Source organism: Mauremys mutica, chromosome 3 (assembly GCF_020497125.1).
Source record: "Mauremys mutica isolate MM-2020 ecotype Southern chromosome 3, ASM2049712v1, whole genome shotgun sequence".
NCBI lineage: Eukaryota > Metazoa > Chordata > Testudines > Geoemydidae > Mauremys > Mauremys mutica.
The window spans coordinates 82,673,367-82,692,362 of NC_059074.1; the positions used below are offsets into that span (position 1 = coordinate 82,673,367).

At 42.6% G+C, this 18,996-nt stretch overlaps 1 protein-coding gene across 1 annotated transcript in view; it reads right to left on the bottom strand.

Annotated features, from left to right (window-relative positions):
- The window catches only part of SCML4 (Scm polycomb group protein like 4), a 67,462-nt gene extending 49,592 nt beyond the window's left edge, over nt 1-17,870 (bottom strand). Inside the window, exons 1-2 of the mRNA XM_045010380.1 lie at nt 17,761-17,870; nt 10,920-11,131 (exon numbers count right to left, since the gene is read on the bottom strand). Coding sequence (XP_044866315.1) covers nt 10,920-11,131; nt 17,761-17,803 — 255 coding nt within the window. The 5' untranslated portion in view covers nt 17,804-17,870. The remainder of the gene's footprint in view (nt 1-10,919; nt 11,132-17,760) is intronic.
- Between the last annotated feature and the right edge of the window lie 1,126 nt (nt 17,871-18,996).

Genomic DNA, 18,996 nt, shown 5'->3' on the forward strand with positions numbered 1-18,996 from the left:
GATGTTAGTTGTGTCATTATTCATTACGATAAATAATGATCCATATATAGTACTAGAGGGGTGCCTGGTGGTTTATAAACAAGTAAGATGATCAATGGCACTTAAGTCAATGGAGGAAGAGGGGGTTTAAACATATGCTAAAAGTTAAGAATTGGTTAGGTGCTTTGCTGAATCAGGGCCTAATTGTTCAATCCATTTCTGAAGCGTGCTAAGCTCTTGGTCCTAATAAGATCTTGTGGCAATGAGCTCCACAGACTAATTGTTCATTGTTTTAAAAAGCATTTCCTTCACCAGTTTTAAATTTGCTGCAATATCCGGTTATAAAACATGGCAGCTCCTGATGTTAAGTCAATGCACAGGTCAGGCCTGCAGGGAGCTAGGCAGGTCAGGTGATTCATTCTGGTCCATTCTTTAGTAGCATTATGCGCAGTTCAAGACTTAGAGAACCTTTGGTGTTAAAACTAGAATTGAGAAAGTCTGCACAGAGCCACTGGTGATTTTTAAACCATTAAAATCAATGGCGGTGGGAGCGGGGAGAATAAGCATTGGAAAGTCTTAAGCTGGAGCTGGTTTGCGGTTTGCAAAATGTGGTAAGTCAGAAAGTGAAATTGTTAGTTTATCCGTGGTAGTGTTGGTTGATGCTATGAAACTTACAGGGTCCCTCACGCTGGAGTTCTGTGCTCCTTCTCTCAGTTAGGGTTGCCAGCAGTCTAACTGCACAAATCCAAACACCCTTGCCCCGCCCCTGCCATGCCCCAGCTCCGAGGCCCCGACCCTTCCCCTAGGCCCCGCTTCCCACTCTCTCTCCCCCTCTTTCTCTCGCCCACCCTCACTCACTTTCACGTGGCAGAGGCAGGGAGTTGAGGTGTGGGGGTGTGTGGGCTCTGGGCTGGGGGTGGGGCAAGGGGCTCAGATTGTGGGAGGGGGCTCTGGACTGAGCCTGGGGCAGGGGTGCAGGAGAGGGTGCAGGGTGTGGGAGGAGACTTGGGGCTGGGGCAGGAGTGTGAGAGGGGTTTGGGGTGCAGGCTCTGGGAGGCAGTTTGGGTGTGGGACGGGGCTCAGGGCTAGGCCAGGGGGTTGAGGTGTGGGAGGGGTGAGGACTCCGGGTGACGCTTACCTCAGGCAGCTCCCGGAAGCAGCTGGCATGTCCAGCTCCTAGGCTCAGGGCAGCTAGGCAGCTCTGTGTGCTGCCCCATATCTCCCATTGGCTGTGGTTCCTGGCCAATGGGAGCTGCAGAGTCGGCACTTGGGGTGGGGGAAGCGTGCAGAGACCCCTAGGCTGCCCCTGCACCTATGAGCCAGTGGGACGTGCTGGTCACTTCCAGGAGCTGCATGGAGCCAGGACAGGCAGGGAGACTGCCTTAGCCCCACTGTGCCGCAGACCGGACTTTTAGTGGCTATTAAAATCTCCCGGAGTAGTTACAGTGGGAGATCAATTCAGATTCCAGGAGACTCTCAGCCAATCCGGGAGAGTTGGCAACCCTATTCTGTCTGATCTGATTTGTTTGTTTTTGTTTTGGAGAAGAGGAACCTGAAAGTGGTACTTTATTTGTGGTTTGGCTGTTTGTCCTTAGTGCCTTGTCCTCACAGCAGGCTGGCCTCAAACTTGACTCTCACACACTAGTCCCCTCAAGAACTCAAGTCTCCTGAATCACTTTAACAGGAGCCCTTTGTGAGGTGAGCACTGCAGATCTGTCACCTTATGCGTCTTTAGTGGCACATTCTTGGCCTTCTTTTAAGTTTTCTTCTGCATCTTCATCCTAGTCGGTGCAGGTCAGGATAGTGCTCAAGAGCAAATAAACAGGGTACCAGACTGCTGTGAGCTCACTAGTTTGGAAGCCTCTTCTTTCAGTTTTAGTAAACAGTTTTCTGCAAATCTAACTAAAACTGAATTTGCACTAAAGCATCCAAGTACAAATAAATGCGACTTCTAGGGGGGAAGGAAGGGGGAAATTTTATACTTAGACCATAATAAAGTAATGGCAGGATTACAGGAGATGACATAGTAACAGTGCTGCTGAAGCTTAAATGCCTTTGGAGACTGACTATCTCAGTCTGAGTTATTGCTGTCCATGAGTCTCTGAATATTTAATACCAACACTCTTCTTATCTTGGGCTGACTCTGTTCTATTGGAAATCTAACCAAACCCATGATGGACTGTGAGTTTGTGAAGAAAATAGGGCAGATGTGGAAGAAAAATGAAAAACAGAGTGAGCCAGACAGTCAGAGCAAATGTGTTGAAATGGTGTAGAATATATGGAAAATCCTGCCTGTAAATCATTCAGATATGTTTTATGCACAGAGTCAAAATGAAAAGCTCATGAATGATTTGTGGGAATATAGCTAGCCATGCCCCAACCACTATGACAACGGGGTAGTGGAAACGTCAGAGCAAATGATTCAGGGGCAGGCTGTTCAGTAGTTAAACCAATCCAATGAATGATACAGTATGTAAATTAGATCCATGCCCCAATCATATATTTCTTATTCACGCATAAGTGTCATTGATGTCAGTGAGCATTTTACATAAGTGGTACTGTACATTTAGCCTTAAAGAAAGGCACTGGGTTGAGTCACGGGGTGTTTTATTAATATAGCTAACCCATTACTTATGCCACCATACGCTGAGAATTAAGACCGAAAGAGAGGGACGGCATTCTTAGTTTTCTGGGCAGATTCTCTGTTACAATGTAGAATGCTTCAATGGATCCTGAACCAACTCAGCCTATAAGGATTAGAGCAGGCTTCAGACTTCTCCAGCGTGTGCTGCTGCCAGAAAGCCACCTGCACTATGCTCCCCTCCTCTGGCCCACTCACATGAGCAAGCACAACAAAGACATAGCTGAGGCTCTGGCCCAAGATACGTATTGTTACTAATGTTCAGTACATAGGAACAAATTTTCCAAAGCTTTGCCAAGGGATGGAGCTAATGTTTTGCTATTGGTTTTAACGAGGTCAGGATTTGACCAGTTGAAACCAATGGACGTTTAGCTTTATAGGACTGGGTCCTTTGTACACAAAGGATTAAATCCTGTCCCCGTAGACATCAGAGGGAGTTTTATCGTTGACTTCACTGGGGTCAAGATTTCACCTAAAAAGTCTACACGTACAAAAGCATGCGGTCTATTTTGTTAACCGTCTGTCTATCTATCTTAAGTACTTATATGCCCTCCCAGCCATGGTATCTGAGCACCTCACAATCCTTGCAACTCCTCTCTGAGGTAGGGAAGTGCTATTATCCCTATTTTACAGATGGGAAACTGAGGCACAGCGAGACTAAGGGTAACATTTTAAAAAAAGCTTAAGTGACTTAGGAGTCCAAGTGCCATTTTCAAAAGTGATCTAGGCAATTAGAAGCCTTAGGGTACGTCTACATTGCAATTAGACTGCTGTGGTTCACCTGATTCGGACTCGGGCTGAGGGGCTGTTTAATTGCAGTGTAGACCTACGGGCTCAGGCTGCAGCCGGAGCTCTGGGACCCTCCCACCTCGCAGAGTCCTAGAGCCAGGGTTCCATCCTGAGCCCAAATGTCTACACTACAATTAAACAGCCCTGCAGCCTGAGCCAACTGGCATGGGTCAGTCACAGGTTTTTAATTGCAGTGCAAACATACCCTATGTTCCATTGCCTTTCAGTGAGACTTCAGCTCTTAAATGGCTTTTGAAAATAGAATTTAGGCTGCTAAGTCACTTTGGTATCTTTGAAAGTGTTACCCTTAGTGACTTGCCCAAGGTCACGCAGGAAGGCTGTGGCATAGCGGAGAATTAAACCTGGGTCTCCTGACTCTCAGTCCAGAACCCTTAATGAGGGACCATCCTCCCTAAACTTCTGGAGTTCACTTGGGACACTTCTGTGACACATTTTTCCTCTAGGAATTCCTACTCTTTGAAGAACAAGGGAAGCAAATTTATACCCCCTTCTAAGTAATAGCAAGAGCCTATTTCTGCAACTTTGCCTCACATTGAGTAGTACTTATACTCATGAGTTGTCCTGTTTGTTTCAATGAGATCATACACATGAATAAGTGCTACTCAGCATCACGAAAGGTTGCAGAACTGGGCTGTACGGCTGTAATCCTGCAACTGGTTCCCCAAGGTGGTACCTGTTCCCACGTGGAGGCTTCCTGAAGTCAATGGGGCTCATTGCCAAAGTAGGATCAAGGGTCCACCTCTGTAAATCTGACTGTGGGATCAGGGCCCACGCTTGTTACACAAGCTAGAGATATTGCCAGAGGCCTTCAACTAGAAGGTAATGAAAACTAGAGCTAGGAGAAATGTTTTCAGTGAATAGTAAATTAGATGAAAAGTGTGTTTTTCGGACGCCAAAACTATTTGCAAATTTGGGGTTTAATCAGGTGAATAATTTTGTACAGGAAAAAAAGATTTCTTTCAAAAGTCAAAACAGTGTGTTTCAGCCATTTTGAAACACAACTTTTTGACTTTTTGTTTCAAAATGTTTCATTTTGAAATTTAACTACTTTCTTTAAAACAAACAAGCAAATAAAAAGGATGAAAAATACCCCCAAAATGACATCAAGCAAAAATCTGAAAAACATTTGTTTCAGGTCAAACAAAACATTTAATTCAACCTGAAATGATTTTTTTTATCATTTCAGCAAGAAAAACAAGAAAAATTCAGTTTCAATTCAAACTGAACCAAATTTTTAATCAAATTATTTGGTTAGGTCTGTGACCCCTCCCCCCCAAGCCTCCTATAAAAATCAGTCATTCACTCAGCCATACTGGAAACATACCCTACCATATACTGTAGTAACATCCATGGACCTGGAATGAGTTATGGGTCAAGTGTCAGCGTTAACACTTCATTCCATCATTTGTCATGAGTTGCATCACAGCTTTAATCATAGAATATCAGGCTTGGAAGAGACCTCAGGTGATCATCTAGTCCAACCCCCTGCTCAAAGCAGGACCAACCCCAACTAAATCATCCCAGCCAGGGCTTTGTCAAGCCAGGCCTTAAAAAACTCTAAGGATGGAGATTTAAATGTAGCTGAGACATCACTTCTGATGTGTTTCTACAGTGACTAGGACAGCAGTACAAAGAGACTGCACCCAACAGGGTTCTTGTTCCGGTGAAGTGAAAGGACAATATGTCAAGGGCAAAAAAAGGTGAGACATACCAGAACCTGTTTGAGATACGAATTTACGGCAATAGTCATCGCAATGAGAAAGAAAAAGTTTAGAACAGGAGGAAAACATCTGATGAAATCTTAGAACAAGAGCAATGCAGAAGGAGCAGTGTCTCAGGGAGAAAATCTCACTTGATGATGGGGCATGTTGACACACGTTGACACTAAAAAGAAATAGCTGTTTATGTAAAAAAAAAGTCCATGGGTCATTAGGTTCTATACTGTGTATGATAAAATGTCTTTGTTGTTCAAATCTCAGTCAAAAATATATTTGAATCCAGGCTGTAAATTCATAGTTTGCTAAAATTCAGAAAGCATTTGTCCATCTGTTCTGTAATAATGCAGCTCGCTGGTTGCTATATAGAGTTGGTTGTCTGCCATTTGGGCATGGAGTCGCTTTTAAAAATGCATAGAAGTCTCATGGTATCAGAAAGTCATACAATTTGAGAGCTAATTAAATCAAGCGAGAGCTACACATCACAAGATGTAATCTTTGACTGGTGCTCAGAGTGTGTTTTTATTGAGAGCTGCGCACTTCAGCAGAGGATATCGTATACACAGAGTCTAAGCTGAAACATTGCTTTGGTGTGCAAATCCTATAAAGCAAATAAATAGCACGAGGCCAGATGTGTTGAATGTTACCAATTGTGAATGTCAACTTTGGAAACTTAAGCCAGCAGCTAGAAAAAGACGTCTTATTTCTGTCCTTCCCACATCAAGAAATAGCATTGTCCCTAAAGATGCCAGTCACACACACTGGAGGCCAGAAATGATTGCGTAAAAGCAGATCCCATAAATAATGAATGATCTCCAATTCATTGCTTTTCTTTCTTCTCCTAATGCTACCAGCAAATGTGGAGCCACTGAGACCCAGGAGAGGGAATGTTTTTTGCCAGACCATCCTCTGCTAATTATGTAAAACTCTTATTGATGCTCAGTCAGAATGGAGGAGCAGATCAATAGGCCTATGATAATTTATACAGCTAAGGATCTGTCCCTGAAGGTGTCACTGCGTGGAAAGTGCTGAGGACTTGGACAGAGTAATGAGACTCCTCAACTCCCACGCAAGTGAATGGAGATTGGAAGGAGAAATAAAGGAATGCTAAGGCACTAGTCTAGAACTTGGGAAACCCAGGTGCAATTCCCTGTTTCTCCAGAGGCCGTCTGTGTGATCATGGGTAAGTCACGTAGCCTCTCTGTGCTTCTGCTTCCCATCTGTGAAATGGGCATATTGGCACTTCCCTACTTCACAGCAGTGTTGTGAGGATAAATACATTAAAGATGGTGTGGTGCACATTTGCTTCAGTGATGCAAGCCAGACAAATACGTGTAATAAATAGAGCGCTCAATGCCTTGGAGAATCAGTACATAAAGATGATTTGAAACAAGTCTATTTGATTTCTTTTGGCTGCAGCAATGCTTTACATCTCTTGGGGACAAAACTCTCTCTTCAATAGGGTTGGAGGCATTGAAGATCCAATTTTTTTAAACATTTGGATTGGCTACATTATATATTTCCTAATTGCAGTGCCACTGCTACTCACTTTGCAGTTCCATTGTTTCAGATCCTGTTATTGTTTCCTTCTCTTTGCTGAAAGTGTTCTGTATTTGGTAAAACTACAGTCCGAGGAGGGGAAGGACTAGGATGAAGAAATAGATTCTCCAGAACATTTTCAGATTAAAGTTGAAACGCAATGCTACAGTACTAAGAAATGGGAGCCAGCTAGTGTAGTGGTAGCAGCAGGAGACCTGGGTTCTGTTTCCAACTCTGCACACAAACTTGTTGTGATACTTGGGCAAATAATTTAATCAGCTTGTGACTCAGTTTCCTATCTGTAAAGCAGAGTTATTATTATCGAAGCACTGGAAAGCATTTGGAGATTTTTGGTATAAACGTACTGCAAGGGTGCAAATGTTGCTACTAATAAATACTTAGCGTAAAACAATAAAAAAGTTCCAGTTCCAGTGTACTGACATAATACACTGGTATTTATTATGCACCCTTTTGGCACCACATAAATAATAACTCTTAAATAAAACAATAAATAGTGTATTGGAAAATGGCTAGCTATCCCGTATTAAAATAAGTAAGCCACAACACCTTACAGTAATTGTTCAAAACACTGCTACTTGTAATAATGTTGCTACAGTATTTTGGATGGTTACTATAGAATCCTTCAGTATTTCCATAGCAGACACCAAAGCCTGTAATTGAGCTCGATGTGTGTTTAATGCTACTTTGTCATTCTCTTACATTATTCACAAGGATGTTACTAATGTGAAATTTAAAAGGTGAATGGGAACATTTTTTATGGGAACTGGGTACAGGACTTGGGAGATGTCCTCTAGCCATTGGTGAATCCGTTTTGTGTGTGTGTGTGCGTGCGTGCATGCAGCACCCGGAACTCTGGATGGCCACTTAAAAATCTGAATCAATCGCATGAGGGGACAGTGAAAAATCAGGTGTTGGATGCATGGTGAGGGCAGGGAGAAGACAGCAAAGGAAGGGGAAAGTATCAGTTGCCGGAGAGAGAGGACTAGAGATGGTGCAAGGTGCTATGGTAAGATTAGTATGGGAGGAAGGAGAAAATTCTCCACATCTAGTAAGGTAAATCCTGGGAAGGGAGGGCAACATGGATGGATGGGGAAGACGAGGAAGGTGTCATAGAATCATAAGACTGGAAGGAACCTCAAGAGGTCATCTAGTCTAGTCCCCTGCACTCATGGCAGGACTAAGTATTATCTAGCCTCTCATAGTCATAGGAACAAGGTAGAACATGGCAGAGAGGGAGGAGACTGGATAAGAGGGGCCATCAAACGGGGGTGGGGGGAGCCCTAAAACCAGGCAGTTTCAGATGAAGGCATGATGCTTGGATTTTTGCCAGGCCCTGTGGTTTGAGGGCAGCCTCCTGCAACCTTGGGTCTGAGCAACAGGCAGCACAGCACACGGCTGATTGCTTCTGGCTGGGCACCTGTGGCTAGAAGAGGACCCTATGAGGAGTCAATGCACCACGGTGCCCTCAAGCCCTCACATCAAACATTGGTGAGGTCTGACAGAAGGCAGTAGGCAAGCAGTAGCAGAGGGTACAGATCTTCCAGATCTTTCCCTTCCCTCTTTTAGGTTCTGATTCGGTAACACCCTTAAGCACGTGTCTAACTTTAAGCACATGAGTTGTCCCACTGAATTCAACGTTAGGCATATACTTAAGTCCTTTCTGAACTGGGCTCTGCAGTCAACAGGAATCCTTCCAATGGGGTATGGATCAGGCCCCTGGTGCCTTAGACTGTAAGCATTTCAGAGCAGGGATTGTCATGGGGCACAATGGGGCCCCAGCTTGATTGAGGTGTCTCAGTGTTAAATAACAGAAGAGGCACATGTAATGAGAGGTTGAATAACATTATTCAGGAAGCCTTGGGGAGGCGTAGAAGACAAAGGATTTCCTACTGTAGGTGGGATCTTTGGTGCATAGGTGTAACAGGCTAGCAGTGTTACCTGGTCCTGTTATCATTTGTTGGCTGTGCTCGGAAAGGATTGAGTGGGTTCTCCTGACTCACAGAGCCAAGTGGCTCATTACCCCACCCAGATATAAGAAAAGCGGGAGCAGCTTGAGCAGAGAGAATGTAAGGTGAGGGCTGAGCAGCCCTGAAGTGGGAGCTCGAGAAGCAGCCAGACCTGGAAAGAAAGCTTGAGGTGAACCTTACATTATTGTAAATGTATTTGTTAAGACAAAATCCCAGAAGAGGATGGCGCAAGAAGAGTTTCCCAGGAAGAGACTTAACCAGCATGTGGGCTTTGTTTTAAAGAAGATTGGAAAAGGCCCTACCTGTTCACAGGAGTCACTGTATTTTCTGTTTAGGATCTTTAGCAGTTTATTATTTTCTAACTTTTGGCAATTTGCAATCTTTCAGAAACAGGCTGCATATCTATAATTGTCTGGGTAAAATAAAGTAACACGAATAACAAACATGCATTATACACCTGCCTGCCTTCAAAAATTCACTGAGAAAACAACAGAGCAATCTGCTGCCAACAACATCCACCTAACTAAATAGCTCATTTTACTCTTCAGGATACATTTTCCTTGCCACAACACCTTATTCATGCTCTTCCCACTGTGCAGCTTGGTGGGTAGCTACAAATATGCAGCTTCTTCCTTGGCAGAAGAAGAGATAAAGACCTACATCTGGTAATCACCAGCAGCCCAAATCCCCTCACCCCCAATTCAGCGCAGAATTTGGTCTTCTGTCTTCATAGCAAGAACTAAAGATGAGGCTGTCCTCACTAGGGCCTGGTCTACACTACATAGTTAGGTTACTACAAGGCAGTGTACGTCGACCTAATTATATATTACCCAGACAATTATATTACTACAGCGACATCATAACTCCATCTCCACGAGAGGCGTAGGGCATATGTCAGTTAGTTAGGGTGAGGCAGCATCTGTGTAGACACTGCGTTACTTACATCAAAGCTGTGAAATTGACAAGAAAGCTGGGCGGCTAGAGCCCAGCAGTCCCCACTCCCCTGGAGAGCTGGGCAGCTAGACCCCGTTCCCAGCTAGGAGTCAAAGTGAGAAGCCCCGGGTGGCTTCCTCCTGGCAGCGGCAGGGAGCAGAGGGCAGGAGGGCAGCCAGCCCACTGGGAGCCTGTGAAGCAGCCAGGCTTAGTTGCCAACAGAACTGAAAGCCTGGGCTCTCAGCTCCCCACACTGCACCTCTTAGGTCAGTGGAAGTGCTCCTGGTGAGGATGCACACCACAGGCCCAAAGAGGTTAGTGAGGACATGCACCACTGCAGTAAATACTGAGGTGGCTGTAATTACCTAATATAGGCTGACTTATGATTCTAGTGTAGACATACCCTAAGGCATAATGTTCCAGTTCACTACCAGCAACAGGTTTTAAATCTTTTCTCCTCACCTGGATTAAATGAAGTCTGTGGTCTTAGTTCAATTGCGACTTGGCAATTGTCCCCATGACACAAACTACCAGCAGAGCTGGCAGCCTCAGCAGAGAAGCTGAAGGCATGGAGAGTGAAAGTGAATTATCCTTCTATTCCTAGAAGAGGTTCCTCCAGGTCAGGTTTGAAGCCTGGGGAAGCTGGCTCTGTTCCTGCCTGTGCTGATATCGTCTTGTGGATAGAGACAGACTCCATCTTCAGGAGTTTCATTCTGGGAACACTCTAAACTCCAAATTCTCTGAGATTTGTCAGTGCACTCCCCTGGAACCCTAGCTGTAAATTGCATTGAGAGCTGATCACAATTTTTCAAACAAAGAAATGTCATCGAAAAATGGCCTTTTCTCCAAAAATACACATTTCTTTTTTAAAAATCAATTTCTACAAAATTTCAAGTTATTTTAATGAAAACTTCTATTTTTTCACCCAATTTCCCATTTTTTCCCTCTTTTCTCATTCTTTTTCTTTTTCGTTGAAAAAGAAAAGTAAGTGGGTAAGGGAAGAAAAAAATCAGAACACTAAAAAATGTGGATAAAATTTCACAATTTTTTTTTGAAAAATAGATTATTTTCAAATACTTCCAAATGAAAACATTTTCAACATTTTTGCAATTTCCCCCCATTTTTTAAATCAGTTTGATGAATTCCTTGAAGAGAAGCTTAGTTCTTGTTCTATTATTGCATTGCACCACAAAGGCCTTTGATGCATTTATCTTAAATTTCAAATTTCATATCTATTGTACTCTATCCTAAAGCATCAGGCACAATCATTAATGGCAAAGGAACCTGGGGAGTGACAGGGTTGAGTATATGTACCTTGTACCCGGGTTTTCTTCCTCTCTTCTTTGGGATCTTCACTACTGGCAAGGAACCAGACGGTGCTGAATAGAGATTGTGAACAGCCATTTTCATTGGCGTAGAATGGAGTGGGGGTCTTCCTCGTTTTCTACCAGGTATTCTTGGAGACTGCATGTCAACAGTATCCAGTCTTGGAGGCAGCGAGGACAAGTGACTCATCTGCAGAGAAGCTACAAATCAACAAACAACAACAAAAAACACCAAGCATTTTTTGTTGTTTACATTGAAAATAATTTTTCAAACCCTGCGAAAGACACAGCAATTTTTTCACTTTATTATTTTGTCTTAGTGCAACCCTTACTCAAGCAAGTTGTGCCACTGACTTCGAATGGGACTACCTGATGTGCAAGAACTACTCCCAGGAGTGAAGAGTGTAAGATTGGGACTGAGGGATTGTATGCTAAAGAAAGGCAATTTCCCACTATTATGGTTAAATATTTACTCTCTACAATTTTTCTAGCATTTGTTACTGAACTTCAATAAGCAGGTTTTTGTCACCATGCTTTGTCACTCCCCCACAACTCCGTGAAGCCGATGGAGTTGAGCAGGTTTAATGGAGCAGAATCTAGCCCATATTCTCTCATCCAGCTTTTAATGAACAAAGTAAGTGTACAAACATATGCAAAATATTGAGGGAATAAAAAAGATTCTTCACCACTTCTGGCAAAAAAACACTAACAAAAGATGTGAAAACCCAATGAAAACATTGAATTTTCATATATTTGTCTGTCCAGCCATTTGTTTTTCTGGACTACAAATTCAGGTCCCATTCCTCCCATCACTGGTTAGTAATGCAGTGTTGCCAACTCTTGTGCTTTTACCATGATTCTCATAATATCTGGTGGTTTTCTTAAAGCCCCACTCCCTGAGGCAAGTGATAAAATGAGAATCCCAGCTTTCATTGTTAAAACTATATTTCTAGCCTTCATGGTAGCAGAGAAAAGCCTGAAAATGTGCTCCAAGTGCTTGGCTAGGAAAGCAGAAGGCAATTAAAAAGAACCCCTCCCAAATTATTTTAAAAAAATCTCATGATTTTGGGGACCTGGTTCATGATTTGAATGGTTACGGCTGATGTAGTTCTGTAGACCCACTTACTTCAATTGGATTATTTACAATAGTGAACAGTATGCCTGGTAATAAGTGTTTGCAAGAGTAGGGCTCAATATATTATGGAGGTTAAAAAATATTTTGCCTCATCAAAAGGTTTGACAAACAAGACTCTTATTTCTGCATTTATTTGTACTTTTTTTTGTTGCTTTTATTACTGGATCAGAAAAACAAAAAGCCCCCAACACCACACAAAAATATATTTATTTTAAACAGGTTAACAACAATCTTTTAATAAAATGATGGGGACTTGCTCAGCTTGAACAGACCCATGACGTACTGTAAGATTTGCAGACCAGTCAACAAGTCATTAGTGCTTAACACCAGCTGCCCAACACTCTCAAGCAAATGGTAGATGCCACACACCAGAGCAAAGCAAATGCTGTATGATAAATATAGAGTGTTTAATACAGAGGGGCCAGGGATGGTGCAGTTAGGCTCCCTAGATGAACAATGCTAACTCAGGAGCTATGTGGAAACCTAATGTGTAAATCTTATCTTCACACAAAGTCAAAGTCTCCTCTTTATATGCAGGTTATTCTTGCACAGAGGCTGGGTTAAAAGCAGCAGGTTGAACACAGCATGAGTCAAATGGGAAGGTTCTGTGTATCTTGAGCACCACAGCTTCTTTCCTTCCTTCTTATACAGTGTATGTTTTTTTTTTTTTACTGTGATGCTTTCTGAATGATGCCTTCTGATCCTCTACTGCCACCCAAAACAAAAATTCTTCTTGAGATTTCAGATCATCGTAGGTGGTTTCCAAGGAAAGGAAACAGAAGATGAAGCATATCAACATTCTGGGTGTGACTCACAGACACAGACAAACGTTTGGCACAAAAAAGTTAGTTTTTTCTTTTTAGTTTGCTTTTTCTAAGGACTGAAAAAATAATACTTCACAGAGGAGACTCTCAGGCAATTAGAAACCTAAAGTAGCGCGGGTTTGTACATTGCATATGTATTTGTTCATTTATGGGAAAGGACAAAATGACAGGGAATAAGGGCCTCATCCAAAACCCACTGAAGTCAATGGAGAGACTCCATGAGCCAATGGAAAGATGCCCATAGAGAGTCTTTCCTTTGACTTCACTGGGCTTTGGTTTAGCCCTTACATCCCCACTACAACCTTTGCACTCCAACCTTTGTCTTCTATTTGAATACAAAACGCTGTTCAGTGGACGTCTGATACAGCAATAACCGGCTCAATGAAGTTATAGTCCAGGTATGTATCACCTGGAGTGAATGCAAATGACGAGCTGACATTTTAAAGGAATAAACTTCTTAAGTGAGAAATAATATGTGAATGGATTCAGGTAACAATAAGCCAGTACAGTCAATATGATCCAAAGAAACCTTTCTTACATGACTATATTGAGTACATTCAGAGAACAAATTGACTTTGTAAGTCAAAGGATCCTCACTATTGAACTTTTTCTGTATTTATCTACCTACCTTAGGCATTTCTAAAGCTCCTAAAACTGTTGTTTCTATGATCCAAGCAGTAAAGTACAATAGAAACTATAGGGTGTTCCACACAAGGCATAACCCAGGGGTCGGCAACCTTTCAGAAGTGCTGTGCCGAGTCTTCATTTACTCACTCTAATTTAAGGTTTTGCGTGCCAGTAATACATGTTAACGTTTTTAGAAAGTCTCTTTCTATAAGTCTATAATATATAACTAAACTATTGTTATATGTAAAGTAAATAAGGTTTTTAAAATGTTTAAGAAGCTTCATTTAAAATTAAATTAAAATGCAGAGCCCCCCGAACCAGTGGCCAGGACCCAGGCAGTGTGAGTGCCACTGAAAATCAGCTCGTGTGCCGTCTTTGGCAGACGTGCCATAGGTTGCCTACCCCTGGCATAACCAAATGGCAGGGTATGCAATTATACAAGTGTGTCATCTTGGCCACACCAGTTTGTATGTTTTTGTACAGTATGTACATGTGCCTGCCCCTGGTGCATTGCCATGAAGTCCATCACCAAGAACCTCGCTCTAAAGCCCAGGTATTGATAGAACTCCCTCTCTCTTCAATGTTCAGATCACAAATGCCTTAACAACAACTGAAAATACAATTGCTCTAAACCATCCCCTGGGATACTATTACACTATCACATCAAGAGTCTATTTTATTGAACTTAGTTTTATGAAGCATAGAGTTCCCTTAGCACAGGCCTAGGAACTGGCAAGTGGAGAAAAGATGGTGGGGGAGGGAGTGTGCTGCTGGGGCAATGAACATACTAAAAGTGTGCTAGTCTGAGATGGACTTTGTTTCCACTGTTTGATTTTCAAACACCAAAAGCATAGTAAACCAAAACTAACCACACAAGCTAAAGCTGCCAATGAAAACAACATACATGTAGGAAGGAGGTTAGGACAGATGAGCTGAAACCGCTGGACAGATGACAGTGACTATGATCTCTGAACCTCAGTGGCTTTCTTATCACAAAGCCACTTCCTGTTCTCAAAAAAGCGTCTTTTGCAATGGCCTGAGGGGAACGTGCCGCATGGAACCTGTGTCTGCTGCTCTGTGTGTTTTACCTTGTCAGTGTCTGGGTGGGCACATGTCACTTCCTCATGATCCGAGTGTTGTAAATAGAATTCTGAATGTCCTCAAGAAACAGGGAAGCAGTGTCTTCTTTGGTTTTGTTTAGTGATTTCTATTCTTTCTGTGGGAGTGACCCACAGAGGCAGCTATGACAAGCCTTCGGTGTGGATGATATAACTGTTTCTTAGGAAAATTGCCAGCTTCTTTCTGTTTGAATTCTAAGATTCCCTTCCACTTGCAATGGCAATAACTCTGACATTCTTGCTATACTATTTCTTCTGTTCTTGGTTCCTTGTGCATAGTTCTTGTGTAATTACTACAGTGTCAATTATCTTATGCCCGAGAAACACATCAAACATTGGCAATAGTTTTTGTCCTCTGCCCATGAGACTATGAACTAATGATCTCTTGAATCTGCCAGGGCTTTTTAAAAATCAAGATTTTTTATGTTTGTACTGGCTTCCCGGCTAATCTGTTTGACTGTGTACACCAAGGTCTTGTATTTGAACTGATGCACCAAAACCAAAAAAGCTTATCTACTGTATAAATACATTATAATTACTACATTTAATTGCAAAGATGTCCAACAACCTGATTCTTCTCCCATTTCCATTAGTGTAAATCAAGAGCATCTCTACTGAAGTCAGTTGTCTTACAGTGATATAAAACTGGTGTTACAGAAGAATCAGGTCCTTTCTCTTCGCTGTATTATTTAATGTATTTAAATTTAAATAGCAATATTTTTTAAAAGCCTATCTGAAAAGCTCTAGCCACCTTAACAGTTCATTAGATTTACAATCACACCAACCAGCTGCAAAAATAATCGGATACGAATTATTCCAATTAAATGCAGCAAATGCCTTTAATATAAGGCTGAAGTTTTGCTTTGAGATTTTAAAGGTACTTTGCTCCTTTGTCATGGCACATTTCCTTATCTTTTAGACAATTCCAGCTCAACAATTTTATGTTTTTTTTTTTAATTGAAAATCTCAAAATTAAAACAATATGTACCTGGCCCAGTTCTGATCTCACTTTATTCCAGTTTTACACCAGTGTGACTCCACTGAGATCAGCGGAACTATTCCTGAGAGCCACTGGTGTATATGAAATCAGAATCAGGCCCAATGCTTCTGTTGAGCTTTATTTGTATTCTCTCTGTGGAAAAAAAAAAGGGGGGCCTTCTTTGTCCCATGGGAGCTGATGAAGGCATTGGTAAACCAGGGATCTCCAATTACAGAAAAGAAAATAGCTTTCTCTAATATGGAAAAATACAGGCCCATTGAAGCCAGTGAAAGTTTGGTCATTGATGTCTGTGGGGCTGGAGTTTCACTCTGACCATGCAATGCCTACATTGGCTTATCTTTTATCATTGATAGTTTTCTTTTTTCTTCTCTTTGATTTGATCAAACCCCTGCTTGGCTTCCACAATTTGGAAGCCCACACAAGACAATGCAAGCGTTGAACTAGCAGTCTGTTTTCATGGTCTTCAGTAGATCATTGTCCCTGTGATGGAGGGACCAGCTCTCCTTCCTTTCTAAAGTCCGTCCACTAGATCCAAACACAGGCCTCGCACTCTGTAACATATTGTATGATCAAAGCCGGTAAGGGAGAAGGAAATGCCAGTCAAATGCAGCCTTCTGGCATAGCTTTTTCCTGTGTTATTCTTCCAGCGTTAAAAGTTCCTGTGGAGAGTCAGAAACTTCATCTGCTGGAGATCAGGTGCTGACTCATGCTTGTTAGAGCAGCTGCTTGCTAGCCTGGGAGGCTTTATAGATGCCTTTGACCCTGCAGGAAGAGCTCAGCAGGGATGAACTTCCTGCTGGGAAATGCACTAGCAAGTTCTCCCCCCCCCACGCCCCAATTTCCCATGCCTGTGATTTCATTTGTAATTTGCAAGAGGTACCAGCAAACATGATTGCTTATTGTTTTTTAAAGAAGGATCTTACTCCCTTCCAGGTCAGTCAGGGGCAAAGCACATGAAAGCCTCCCCTTGTCTAAGATGGAGAGCCTGGGGAGGGATAAGGAGAGTATGTATTCAGCTGTGCTGGGAGGAGGCTCCGAAGCATGTTGTTGCTGTGGTAAAACATACCCTCTCGGTCAGCTGTAAGGACAGAGCTACTTAAGAAGAGGATGCCATGGCACCTATAAAGTGCAAGTGCAGCAGCTGGGAGCTGAGGGAAGCAAGAGGAGAAGTCAGTGTCTGTACAGCAGGAAGGGCTGGGGCTTCTCTGCATTCAGAGTAGGTCTGAGGCAGTGTGTGTCACCTTTTCCTTAAGCACCTTTTAAATACTGGGCACTGGGCATCTTTCATTCAACCTCTGCCTCTCAAATCATTCCTTTGGGGCATAGTGAGACACTGCTCCTTCACTAGAATTCAGAACTTCCTCTCCACAGCCAAACTGCTACCAGGCTATCACCGCCCACCTCCCCAAACCACTGCATGCAGGGAGAAACCCTGCTTGGGCCCACTTAAGTCAAGAGGAGCTTTGCTATTGGACACTGATTTGGCCAACCGAAGCAGATTTCACTCATAGACCTTTGCATTACTGGCAGTCTCAGCTGGGGGGAAGGCCAGGATGGGAATAGAAAAATACTGTCAATAGGCATAGGCAAGTTACAGGGGGAATCTTACTGGATACCATCTGCACTCTGCTTGGCCAGGGTGATAAGTTAGATCATACTAACTTACTTGTCTCTCTCTAGCCAGTACCAGGAGTTACTATAGCTCTGATATGCAAGTAGATCTGTAATGTGTTTCCCCCAGGTTTAGTATATTCTGATAGACCACAAAGACCCTTTAGTAATAAAAGCAAATCTCTAGAATAAATGCAGCTTTTAAAACCTGGACTCCAATAACAGCAAGAGTTGAAGGTACAAATAACCCCTGAATAAACCAAGATGATGACAGTTTAGCCCTGGTGGACTATACCAGGTCTTGTGCAGATACCAGCCTACTCCGATTGACACATGGAAAGTTCCAATAATTCCAGACTCAGTCTCAGGAAAGGATCAACTATTAATTCTCTGGAGCTAAATCACACCACACAGACACAAAATGGGCCAGTTAGTGCCCATTTCCCAGTTTCTTAAGAACACTTTAGTTTTTCAATACACTCTCAGGCCCCAGTCCTGCAAAAAGATCCACATACCTGTGCTGAGCTCTGATGACTTCAGTGTTATTTGCCCAGACATGAAGATCTATGCAGGTGGTTTCCTTTGCAGGATTGGGGTCTCAGTCTATCTGTGTATTGACTCTTCCCATGTTCAAATGTTTTGAGTTGCAGAACCTTGGAGTCCTAGAAATCTCCAGCTGTTGAAGCCTGCTGCAGTTCTTCTGGGTAGTCCTTAACCTCTATATGCAAATAAGGGATAGTGTGCTCATGATTCTTGCTTGTTTCTTTCAACCATCAAATTGTAAAGAAAACAATATATGCATATTAAAAATGCAGGTGAGCAAACACTTTGCAGCAAGTAATTTGACAACTTTCCCCTCCTTGTCTGCTCTCAGAATGTGTCTTTTGACTGTGACCATAATCATAAGATGACCATCTCTCCCAACACATAGGGAGAAGGGTTGATGATAATGTCATGCCCTGCAATGTTCTGTTGAAATGGTTACCTGCAAAGGCACATTTCATAGCTCATCTCTTTTTTGGCTGTCGGGAGATAAGGTTAGAGGGGATTGTTTGTTCTGGAAAGTCTCCTTTTTCTTTGTCCCTTGATAAGAGATTCTTGGCTGTAGGGGCAACATGAGCCAAGTGGAAGGACACATTTAAATAAATAACATGAACGCCACACATATCATCATCTCATATAGATACCATGTCATCTCTCACAAATTTCAGTGCAACTTGAAAATATGATTATTTTATGTCACTCTATAGTGCCAATTGATGGGGCAGACATTTTATTAAGAGGTGTGAGGTTCTTACTCACAAGTCAGACACTTCCAGGGCTGTCTTTACATACCTGTATTAGCTGTAGACACAAGGTTGCCATCCACCCCTATATACATTAGCCAATCCTGAGTATCACAAGTCTAGCATTTGGGATAATTAGAGTCTTGTATTCGTTCTAGACCTTACACCATCAGGTCATGATCGTGTTGTGAGGCTGAGTTAATACAAGACTGTGTTGCATCGCAACATGATGCATTGCCCTCTTAGAATGTACATTATGAAATGGAAACTCACACGTCATGGATAGAAATGGGGTGAGATTTTTGGATACCTCCTAATAGTTGCATGGGATCCCTCTAATAGGTCCCTTCCTCAAGGAAGAAGGATGGCCTAGTCACTAAAGCATAGAACTGAAAGTCTGTGTTTTATTCCCAACAGCTTCCTGTGTGCCCTGGGACAAGCCACATACTAAATCTCTCTGTGTCT